Below are 11,882 nucleotides of genomic sequence, written 5' to 3'. Positions count from 1 at the left end.
GGGGGGGGGGTTAGGTTTTTTTAATTGCCCAAAACTCCCTTGTTGCACAATGGCCACTTAAAACACAGTCCTAAATCAAATTCCTTTCTGCTGCAAGAGCACAAGAGAAATGCCATAGATCATCAAAAGTATTTCCATTGGCCTCAGTGAGTTTTTGAACAAATTCTAAAACAGCTAAGGTAGTGGCTACATTAGAGTTAAAAGTGAAATACTTAGCAGCTGAATTTTAACACAGTCTTTAAGCACTTACTATCATGCCAAAGTCTCCAGCACTGGAAAATATACATTTGTAAAGAGGGAAAGCTTTCAGTCACCTTCTCTATACCCTTCCCATTTTAACAGATCACTTTGGAATAATTATGAAAACTGAATGAGTAACACAATTTAAAAAATAGATTTGCTAGTTTTCTTACTGATTCACTTGGTTGATCTTAGAATGAGCTGTAAGTAAGAATTTTTCTTTTACCTTAGGAAATTGATATGTCACTTCTGGGAGATAAGTGTTTTTAGAGGGCTTCTTTTTCAGTGATACTACCACAAAATACTCAAATAACTCCCGTTCCTGCCATTCAATCAGCTCCAGTTCCAGGGTGCGATAACTTGGAGCCCTCTTCAGCATTGACTGAATGTGCACGAGGCGCTGGGTGTGAGCTTGCATGGAAAAGAAAAGAAAAAAGAAAATAAAGACAGACCATTACCTGGGACTGCCCTGTGTCTGTGCAAGCCACAACAATTCACCAAGGACTTTCAACTTGCTAGTGTATTGTTCCAAGCATTTTCTCCTTTCAAAAGCAAGCCTTCATACTGTAGTCTCCCTCACTAATTGCACCCATAAATCAAAACTCTGTCCAAGTACTTAAGTGATGCAACACTAAGTCACTGAAATAATTTGCAGTTCCTAACTGTTACCCTGCCAAAGGTCTGCTTCTTGTTCCCTCATAAAACTAGATTATAACCCCTTAGGTGGGTGTGCAAGTGCAATACAGGATCTCCAGGGTGACACATCTCAAACCTGATGTGGACCTGGTTTACACTGGTGCAAAGCGGTTCTGTGACCTGTCCCTGCATCACACAGCTTTATGCTAAGAACAACTGAAGGTGTATATCACCTTCTTCACAGCATAGGCATAGCCCATACAAGCCATGGTACCATCTCCAGGGAAGGGGGAAGGAAAGGGGTGCAAATTTCCTCCTGTGGGATTGATTTGCTTGTGCCAGTTCAGTGGAGAGGCAATCTTAGATTCATCCAGTCTTGATTCAAAGATACGCCTTAATCTAGTGATTTGTTGCTAGATGTCTATGGTGAACTAGTCAGTTACATCATTACCAGTTCTGGTAGACCAATAAGAGAAACCAGCTAAGCAAAACCAGCTTCCTGCATGTTCTTCCCTATCTCTTCACACCAGAATCTCTGTGCACTGGCAAACGAGTTATTAGTAGCACCTAACAATCCCTTAAGGCTATATTGACTGACACTGCCCACAGATTGCAAAAGGCAGATTGTCCCTTGTCGTAGGGAAACAAGATGTCACAAGCACTTGACCACAACAGTAATTATCTGGCAGAAACAAAGGGAAACCCCTTAATAACCAGAAGTCATACAACTGCTACAACTGGTTCAGCAACAAAAAAAATAAAAATTATTTTGATAAACCATTTGGGTCTTCGTGTGACTGCACAACTGGGGAAGCTAAATACCAAGAATTAACTTGCCTTGTTCTGCCTTGAGAAAGCCCCACAGTGCCAGCCAGTGCTTCATATCTGCAAGAGGTGAAGCCAAAGAGACCACCCACCCCGACAGATTAATTCTGCTGTACTACATGTGACAACTGGATCTTTGGCTCAGGGTGCCCTGAGAGCATCAATGTAAGCGTAAGGTCACACAGGAGCATTTTTTTACCCTTACTTAGAACATGATAGGTTTTTAGTAATAAAACTAAACTATTAGCAACTATCTGTTGTTGCTGCCTTCAGTTTTTTCATAGTTCTCTCCATGTATCAGGACTTTTAGAAAATAAGGGACTAATTTACTGGCCTGGCTTAAGCAGAATTTGTGCAGGTGCTGTGCACTGATAAAGGAATTTATACAATTTTGAGACGGCTGACCTAGAAAAGAGTATAAGAACTGCTACAATGGACCAGAGCCAGAATCTTTTCTTCAACAGCAGCTAGCAGCAAAAATTTAAAGCAGTGTATGAATAAGAAAGGAGCATATTTATCCCATATCTTCCCTCTAAGTTTGCACCCAGTAGTCAGTCTGGAAAATAATCAGCATCTGAGTAGTGGCTGACCGAGCAAATCTATCAGAAGTCCTGTTCTTCGTTATATGACACAGTTGCCAAATCCTTCTTAGATCCTCACAGCTTATTTTTGCCCTTGCTTTCCACATTCATGCTCCTGTGTTGGAAACTTTGTGAGCTCTGCAGTAACAGAGCTAGCACAGTTCAGGAAGGAAAATACAGGCCATTGATGGGAACAACGTACGTTGATAAGGTCTGTGACAGTGGCTGACTAGAAGTTATTGAAGGCTGATCCCTTACCTTTAAACCTGTCGTCTGAGTCACTCTCACTCTCACTGTTCTCATCTGCCAAGGAGATAGAGGGATCAGTTAATGCAAAACCAAAGCAAACACAAACTTGGTTCACTGTGGTGAAGCTGAGAAAAATCATACCTCACACTGAGCCTTGTGATCCACACATGCTCTGTCCTCGGTTTTAAAATGTCTTGAAATAAACAGTTTGAATGACTCCTCTAGATTCTGTTTTCCTTGAAGTAAGTTTAGATTTTGTTTGAGAATAAGAGCTTCATTTTGATGAGAGTGCAAATTTAATGCCTTATTACAGCAGCTGATTGCATGAACCCTTATCTATGCTAAACTATAGAAGTGAATGTGCCATTTGGAAAATGGATTTTAACCCTTCCACTTCTTATTCAGACTTCATTCTTTTTTTTTAAAAAAAAAAAAAAAAAAAGGTTATGCAGCACTTGAGAAGTCAAAGTAAGTCTTATAAGCTTTGTCTGGGTAACATTTTCAATCACCAGAACTCAGCAAACTGGGTAAGTGTAGCACACAGAAGTAACCTTCTGACAAGATGTACTTCTGAGGTTACTCACACTAAAGCTCTATTGTTTTCCTACTGTAAACATGGCCTGAATTTCTTTTTGGCCCCTGCTTTTCCAGAAGCAGTCTGAAGTGCAGTGTGAGTTACATTCACATGCCAGGAAAGACATGGGTGGATTACAAGGTCAAAACTGTGAATTTTGGACAAAATGTAAAGATTCAAATTACTCAAAAAGTGAACTAAAGAAGAATCTGGGCAAATCTGGCTGATCATGGGATTGATAGGAGAGACAATGATGAGAATCCCCCATTTTCTTCTTTTGCAGGTAGAAAGTCATCATTGTTCAGTGGAGAAAGTTCTAAACAAATTAGAGCCTGGAGTAGATGTGGAGGAAAGGAAGGAATCTGTTATCCCTGTAACATTCAAACAGATTCACTGAGCCCTGATGCTTGTGTCATACCTCGTAGAGATGCTGTCTCAATATTGGACATAGAAAGTTTCTTCAGTCGTTTTTTTCCCCTTTTTGCACTGTAGATGGAATTGATTCTTTGGACAAGCTGCAAAATAACAAAATGAGGCATCAGTAAGACAAAACAATTTTGTGTTGGGGGACTTTAAATTAATCTATACAAAGACCACAGATAGGCCAGCTGAACTCCCCCAAAGCTTTTACTATTTCAAAGTGCATTATCTCTCTTATTTTGAATCCCATTTGTTTGAATCACTTATTTTGAATCTCACTCTTTTACCTTTGGATATATTTTTTAAACCAATGAAATAACTCAGAAAATTAAACCAAATTTGCAAATCTTTCTGACACTTGCAATAAAAGCACAAAATGGCTGAGGATTCAAAGGATTCATCCTCTGCCACCTCATTCCTCTCTATCTATGATGTTGTCTTTTCACTTGCATTGTCTACCTGTGATCCATTAGGCATACCCAACTTTGCCAAACTCTCATGGGACTGCAAGATCATATTCTTATTATGAATATAGGAGTAACAAGTGTGTTAGCACCTCTCTGGACATCACAGAAGGAAAGGGCCTAGCTTTTTAAAGTCTTTTCTGGTACAGAGTGAACCAGCTGCTTTGAAGTTATATTAGCTGAGGATCTGGCCTATATAGACCTCTCTCTCTTCCTTTCAACTCATGATGTACTTACCTTATTTCAGAGGTGCTGTATCACACCCACCTCCCTACAACCTCCTTTCAGGTAGTTGTAGAGGGCAATGAGGTCTCTCCTCAGCCTCCTCTTCTCCAAACCAAACATCCCTAGTTCCCTCCACCACTCCTCCAATTACTTGTTCTCTAGGCCCTTCACCAGCTTGGTGGCTCTTCTTTGGACACGCTGCAGCACCTCAGTGTCCTTCCTGTAGTGAGGGGCCCAGAACTCAACACAGTACTCGAGGTGCAGCAAGTGGTTGAAATTGCAGGGTAGGTTTCTTGTGAGTGTTATTTGGTGGAGTGTGTGTGGTGTTTGTGTTTGTTTGGGGTTTTGTTGTGTGAGGGGGTTTTGAAGTTAGCTACTAGAACTGGCTTTAGCTGGCTTTAACCAGCACTAGGCAGAATTTTAACTCCTGGCAATCATCTTTATGGCTTCCCTTATTAGGGCTAATGCAGATAATAATAGTCTATTAAAAAGTATTGGAGATTATGGAAAATAATGAGACAACCTGTGTTTAGTGCCCTCAACAAGAGGCTGGAATTACTAAGAACTTGTAATTAAACATAATATTACAACTTCTGGAGAGTAAGAAATATATAGTAATTAATCTTCATAATGTTTTTACGAGTCAGGAATAGTATATTTCATTACAGTTTGCAAAAGCTGGTTTACCTCAACTTGCAGAGAGAAATAAACTCGGTGAGAGAAACTAATTCACTGTAGACACAGTGTAAAGTCAGTAAGAGAGCACAAACTGGAACAAAAACTCATGCACTCCCTCCAACAGAGGAAGAGGGTCTGAACATAAAAATCTCCCTCTATTCACAGTATTTACAGCCATGTGCTTTAAAATATGCTCTCTAATGGGAACAGGAGAGAGCCTAATAAACAGTAAAAATCAACTTTGTTCACAAGCCAAAAAATAAATGTATTGGCAGTTCTTGATACTGCTTCAGAAAAGGTTTGTTAAGGGTTTTTGTTGTTGTTTGGTAGCCTGGGTTTATTTCACATCCTATTTTGAATTGGAAAAGTCCCTGAAATATGAAAAATTAATTTTTTACTTCAAATCCATCAAGACAACAGGGTTATTAGGATGGGGTAGGTTGTGAGTAAATGAAGGGAAACATATTAGGTCAGTAGCAGTTAATTTCCTGCGATCAGTAAAAAAATGATGGGCAAAAAAACCCACTGGAGATGTTGCTGCATGTTAGAAATAAAAATTGCTTGACCAAGACCCATTCGAAATCGTGAAGACAGGTACACAAAAATGCTCTGGCCCACAGAGCGCAGAGAAAATTGTGGAAAAAAGAACTGGCTTTAAATCATTTTTGTGCAAAGATGGCAATCAGATGTTTGCTAGTACTGGAACAGGGCAGTTAGTCCCTTCTAGGGAAGGGGTTTTCACAGTACAGGTATATGTTTAAAAGGAGCAGGTCTTGGCTTCTGAAAGTTAATATTTCTGTTTTGACCTCAGTTTCCTTTAGGATACAAAAAAGAGCATTAAGCGATGGCTAAAGGCTGGATAGAAACGTGCAGGCTCTTGCAGAGAGGTGGCCTATCCTCAGCATAAATCTGATCGCCTCGCCAGTACCTTTGGGATCCTCCTGGCCCGCCGTGTAGACAGCAGCTCACTTGTGGTGCTCAGGCTGTCCTCGTTGAGGCTGGAAGGGGAAGAGGGGATGCCGAGCTGGGCCAGCAGCAGCATGTCATCGTGGCTGTGCCGCTTGGGCAGGCGCGGCAGGCGGTGGCTCTTCCTTTCCGACCAGTTCCCGACACGCAGGGACTGGCTGTTGGGCTTCGTGGGCAGCTGCAGAAACAAGAACAGTTTGAGTTCCTCCCCTCCTCAGGGCAGAGAAAGCTTTTTGTGAATCAGTGGTGGCTACACAAGGCCCTCGTGCCAGGTGAGACACTGCTTTGTGGGATATGTATGAAGAGAGGGTTTAAAGGTTAAAACAAAGAGAGAGGAGTCAATATCTAGACTTTAAAGTTTGAAGAAAACAATAGTACTTTTGGCTTTGGTGCAGCCACATCACATCAGCTCTTTGAGCCTTCAAACCCAACTTAGAGGCTTGGCTGACATCAGAACACTGACCTGATCTGTCTCTTTCACTTGCAGTGGTTAAAACCAAGAGCAATTAAACTGAAGTTGCTAGTTTATCCTAGAGAAAGAAGGTAGAACATCAAGCTTGCTGTATTTGCATGGTGTCAAGGCGTTTTAACATCTGCCAATGTGCACAGGCACCATAACAGCTTTGTCCTGCACTCACAAAAAATTGCCTTTAAAACACAAAACTGTTATCATTGCAGAAGGAATGTCTCACTGGCAGGATTTAACACCAAGTGACAGCTATCTTCAAAAAACTGGAGCTCTTTTGGAGCAGTCCTTCAAGCAGCTCTGCCAGGCTCTCAGGAAGGTCAACTATCAGGCAGGCAAGGCCAGGTCCTTGCCTTCTCCTCCCAAACACAAACACTGCAAGAAGATTAACTAGCTTGTGTAGAAAACAGTGCTGTTATGTCATACAGCTGTCAATTGGCATTTCCTAATATTCTATTAGCAGTATTATGAGCTATCCATCTGCAATAATAAATACCCCATTTGTACTACTTGGAGGGTTTTACCTACTACAGCACCCTACTATCTGGAATTAAACATACGTGTTTGTCTATGTATGGGCTTTGCATCACAAATACAATGGCATGAATATTCTTTTTGTATCTGACTTGAAAAACTGAAAGTAACGAATGTAACGGGCAGGGAGAAGATGCAGTGGGACTCAAAATGACCACAGGCGAGTGTTTCTGAGGTCTCTGCTTACCACAGGTTAGTGTGGCCAGGAAAATCTGCAGCAGTCTATACTTTAATGAAAGGGATTATTTTTGGAGATGATAGTTGAAATCCTGCTGACCTTCTGATCTCTTCCATCTTGTTTATCATAATCTGTTACTGATAAATCATGTTGCTAATCCAACTATGTTGCTATGCTGGAAAAAAACTGGGTGGTAAATCATTGCCAAAACTGTCCTTCTTCAGGAAATTGAGAATTCTCTATTTCTGGTCACTGGAGAATCACCCAGACCCACAGCTGACCCACTCTGAGTGTCTCTTCACTTTATACATCAGCACAATGACAGGGCAGTAATGGCAGGACTTACTCCTTGAAGGAAACTCCTGGCAGCATTTCAAAAGGAAGCTACCAGCACTAAGTTAGCCCTGTTACAAAGATACCAGAGAGTACTTATTTACTGAGCAACTTCACTAAAGTTTTTTTAATATATATATATTCTTTGATCACCCTGTGTAGAACTGAGAACAACAAACAGTATCTTACTATGGACCTATATGGTTCCTACCCTGATGGTACACCCTACACCATTCCTGTTAACACACACAAAGCTCAAAATAATTGTTATGCATCATCTGTCTCTCATGACGAGGTCATCTTCATAGCTGCAATTTCTGTTTCTCCTTAGTCTGCTTGATTACTGCTTTCCTCTTGTACCCTTTTCAGTAGCTTTGCTGAAAACACTCCTGTTTTACAAAACCATGTGTTGGGTGCATAGTCATGATCCTTGCCACACTTCTTTTGCCTCTTGAACTGTGGTGCTCCCATGCACAGAAAATAAGTGAAAGAAAATATATTAAGTTTTGTTCTAGGTCTCTTTACAAGACAAAAATGTAAATTGTTGTGACTTTTTGTTCAATTGTAAATTTTTTGTTTATTCAGTGCAAAATAAAGTTCCTTTCAAAGGTGTTTTGAATCTCAAATTAAATATGTGATGAAATTTATATTCTTCCTTATGAACACAATGATCCCATGAACAACAAAGCAACCTGGCATTACATGATGTTCACAAAAAACAGATTGCTTTGGAAAATTCACCAGAAAACTGAAAGTCTGCAGGGTTCCATGGTCTTTGTGCTATAAACACAACTTATACAGGCTCGTTAAATGCCGACACTCAGGTTTTTCTGATTATTTTATTATTCATTTATTGGGAAGCATACTTGGCCTTCTCCATTTTACAATCAAACACACAATCCTACGTGCCTCACATTAGCAAGGTCCCAATAGGTCTCGCATAATAACACGCGTGCAAGATTAAGCAGCTGACTTTTTCCCTTCTGCTCCTACTGAAAGCCCAGCAGCAAAAGCAGAGACAACTCCCAAAGAGGTGCAGCCACACAAATAATTTAGGGGGCAGATTCAGCTCACAACCAACCGGTGGAAGGATTCTGCTTAAACTCACCAGGCTGCAGCCAGCACAAAGAGCCACCAGCTTCTGCAGCTGCCCAGAGCATTCCCAGCAACAATTCATGCATTCTCTTTTTCCAGATACCTTTCCTCATTCAGTGTGGCTGCTCTTCCTCTTATGCCACGATTAATCTTCTTGCCAAAGCTTCAAATAACCTTCAAGCAGGGGAAGACTGCTGCTGTGCTGCCCTTACCTGGGGAGGTGATGTGTATTTCCTGTCCTGCGGCGTCCACATCCTGTGCAAAGAATCTAGGGAATTCTCTGAGAGCTGGTGGGATTTTCGGCCCGCGTGACGGCCTTTCAGCTCCACATCCTCATACGGGTTTTCCTTGGGTGACTCGCCTGCACGTTTTTAGGGATTTTTATTTTTTTTTTAGGAAAAGAAAAACAGACAGGAATGTTAAGTGAAAAAAAATAAATAAAAATCATGTGAACCAAGTAAAAGGCTTTTAGAAAATCTCCTCGGCTTTCAGCATGACTCATCCCTCTAGCTGCAGCTGGAAGTATTTGGAGAACTTGGCTATGAGGTCGACAAGTTTTTTTGGTAGTTTGGTTTTGTTTTTACTCCTTTTTTTTTTGTTTTAATAAAATGCAAAGATTTCACAAGACGTGCTTCTGAGCATCCACAGCTGTGGAAAAATTATGCATATATAAAAGCTAAGGCACATAACTACTTTAAAGTGTATCAGTAGATTTTACACATCTATAGCAGCTACTCACAGAGTGAAATTAATAACGATAACTGTTCTCAAGATACCACCTTTACATGCAGTAAGAACTTTTATTTGATGCTACTTTCACTTTTCTCTTTCCTTGAGAGAAGGCAAAGAAGGAACAAACATTTCACCTCAGCAGTGACATGAAAGAAGACTGGAAAATGTGTATGTGTGGGAAGAACCTCTGCCTCAGTCATACTGCATCCTCCAAATGCTCTTTCAAACACACCGTGCCTTCTAACTAAGCATCTACCCATGCCATCCAGAGAGAGACCTGGACAAGCTTGAGAAGTGGGCCCATATGGACCTCATGAGTATCAACAAGTGCATCAGGGCAAACTGCGGTATCAGTACAGGTTTGGGGATGAACGGATTGAAAGCAGCCTTCCAGAGAAGGGCTTGGGGGTTCTGGTGGATGAAAAGCTGGACATGAGCAAGCAATGTGTGCTTGCAACCCAGAAGACCAATTGTATGCTGGGCTGCATCAGAAGAAGAGTGGCCAGCAGGTGGAGGGAGGTGATTCTGCCCCTCTACTTTGCTCTGGTGAGACCCCAGCTGGAGTGCTGCGTACAGATCTGGAGTCCACAGGACAGGAAAGACATGGAGCTGCTGGAGCAGGTCCAGAGGAGGGCCACAAGAATTATCAAAGGAATAGAACACCTCTGCTATGAGGATAGGCTGAGAGTGTTAAAGTTGTTCAGCCTGAAGAAAAGCAGGCCCTGGGGAGACCTTCTAGCAGCCTTTCAATACTTAAAGGGGGCTTATAAGAAAGATGGGGACAAACGTTTTACCAGGGTCTGTTTCAAGAGGACAAGGGATGATGGTTTTAAATTAAATGATAGTAGATTCAGTCTAGAGAGATGATAGGTGCCCCATCCCTGGAAACACTCAAGGTCAGGTTGGATGGGGCTCTGAGCAACCTGATCTACTTGAGGATGTCCCTGTTCAGAGGAGTTGGACTAGATGGCCTTTAAAGGGCCCTTCCAACACAAACTGTTCTGTGATTCAATGTATGTAAAATTAATGTCTTGTAGAAGGAAACACCCTGTCAGTACTATATAGGTGCTTGAACCATTAATCATTAAATATGACATTAATGCAATATACATCAAAAAGCAGACTGCAGGCTTTGAGTTGTTAGCATTTGAAAGCCGTAGCCAAAATTTATAGTCCAGGTTTAAGTGAGATCTAGTACCCCTCAGCAGCCTAAAGATCAGTGGGATAACCCACCATCTTCTCAAAACTCCTGAAGACACTAAACCTCTCACTAAGAAGCGTGAAGATGAATGAGGTGATCAGAAAAATGAACACTTTGTATCTGTTTCTTCAGACAGTTCATAATCAGCAGCTGGTTCAGAAGTTCCAGTTTTTTGAGTACATGGTCCTTCTAGTTTTCCAATTTTCTTACACAGAAAATCATCCTCAAAAAACTGACCTACTCAAATGCAAGACTTGAATTTGCAGAAACTTGAGACATGAACAAAGTTCAAAGCTTATGAACCAACTTGCTTTTAGCTTTATATCTAAAAATCACTCTAAAACTCATGCCTTTAGTACTGTGTATATATATTGCAATACAAGCTATTCAATAGAAGAAATTTAGATTTTACTGCATACTTAATAAATTAAGAGGACAGAAAGCTATATCATGATTCACACTGTTACAGAAAATATTCACCACTTTTGAAAATATGACAGTTAAGGCACAGGGTTTCCAGTGAGAGCAAGGCCTGAATTCATACCCAGTTCATTCGACTACCAGGGTGTTTTTGTTCTAGACAGAATATTACATTTCTTCATTGTACTAAAGAGGACAAAAGTATTTTGCGTTTTCTACTTTATTGCTAAGCCTGAAAGAGTGAGACTGCTTGATTCATCAATTATAGTGATAAGAGTTTTTGCTTAGCAAGTTCACATATTCACAATACAAGTAAAAGTAGTTTTGCTTCAGTAGCACATCATACTAGGACTTGCAGTTAAATATAAGCACAAGAATGAAAGTTTTAGCTTTGTTTTAATTAGAAGCCTGAATAACTGCTGCTCTTGGAGAATGTTTGAATTGGCAATCACAGTGTATTATTTCATCCAGAGGGAATCTGATTCTAGAGGCTGCACCACCATCATGTTCAACCTGCACACTGCATGGAAAGAAACTTCAGGTGCTTGGGGTTCTGAGAAGAAAAACCTTCTGATTAATTCAAGGAACAGGATAAATCTTGAGCAACAAAGAGTCCTACAAAAATTTAAAGCCAAAGTTGCTCTGGAGGGACTACAGAACTGATTTATTCCTTCTGCAGGAAGAAAAATCAACAGATATTGCACACTAATTCTTTTACTTGTAAACTCTAGAGCTCTAGATATGACAACCATAACAAAAATAACTGTTCAACTTTGCAAAATGCTGTTGCTTATTCACAGCTAATTGGACTGTACTAGCATAACAACATTTATTGTAAGCCCAAGTCAAGCACAGGTTAAGTAAGCATTCTAGAATGGATTAACAGATTTCAAAATACCCAGCTACATTTGGCAGTGCTGAAACATATGCTTTCTTGTGAAAACAAATATGATTACATTAGTCTGCATAGTCTCAGGAGTCTGAGGAGAAACAAGCTCATCAGCTGAAAATATGCCTTTTTTAAAATGTAAAACAATTTAAAGTTTCAGGGTGATTCTCTTTCCA

General features: G+C 40.6%; 1 protein-coding gene across 1 annotated transcript in view; it reads right to left on the bottom strand.

Moving 5' to 3' along the window:
• Positions 1-11,882, bottom strand: part of ST5 (suppression of tumorigenicity 5) — a 99,127-nt gene that overhangs the window by 43,356 nt on the left and 43,889 nt on the right. The window contains exons 4-8 of the mRNA XM_009994254.1: positions 8,677-8,825; positions 5,821-6,036; positions 3,524-3,620; positions 2,541-2,585; positions 467-651 (exon numbers count right to left, since the gene is read on the bottom strand). Of these exons, the coding sequence (XP_009992556.1) occupies positions 467-651; positions 2,541-2,585; positions 3,524-3,620; positions 5,821-6,036; positions 8,677-8,825 (692 nt within the window). The remainder of the gene's footprint in view (positions 1-466; positions 652-2,540; positions 2,586-3,523; positions 3,621-5,820; positions 6,037-8,676; positions 8,826-11,882) is intronic.

Source organism: Chaetura pelagica, unplaced genomic scaffold, assembly GCF_000747805.2.
Source record: "Chaetura pelagica isolate M959 unplaced genomic scaffold, ChaPel_1.0 scaffold153, whole genome shotgun sequence".
Lineage (NCBI taxonomy): Eukaryota > Metazoa > Chordata > Aves > Apodiformes > Apodidae > Chaetura > Chaetura pelagica.
This window is presented reverse-complemented; position numbering and strand designations above follow the sequence as displayed.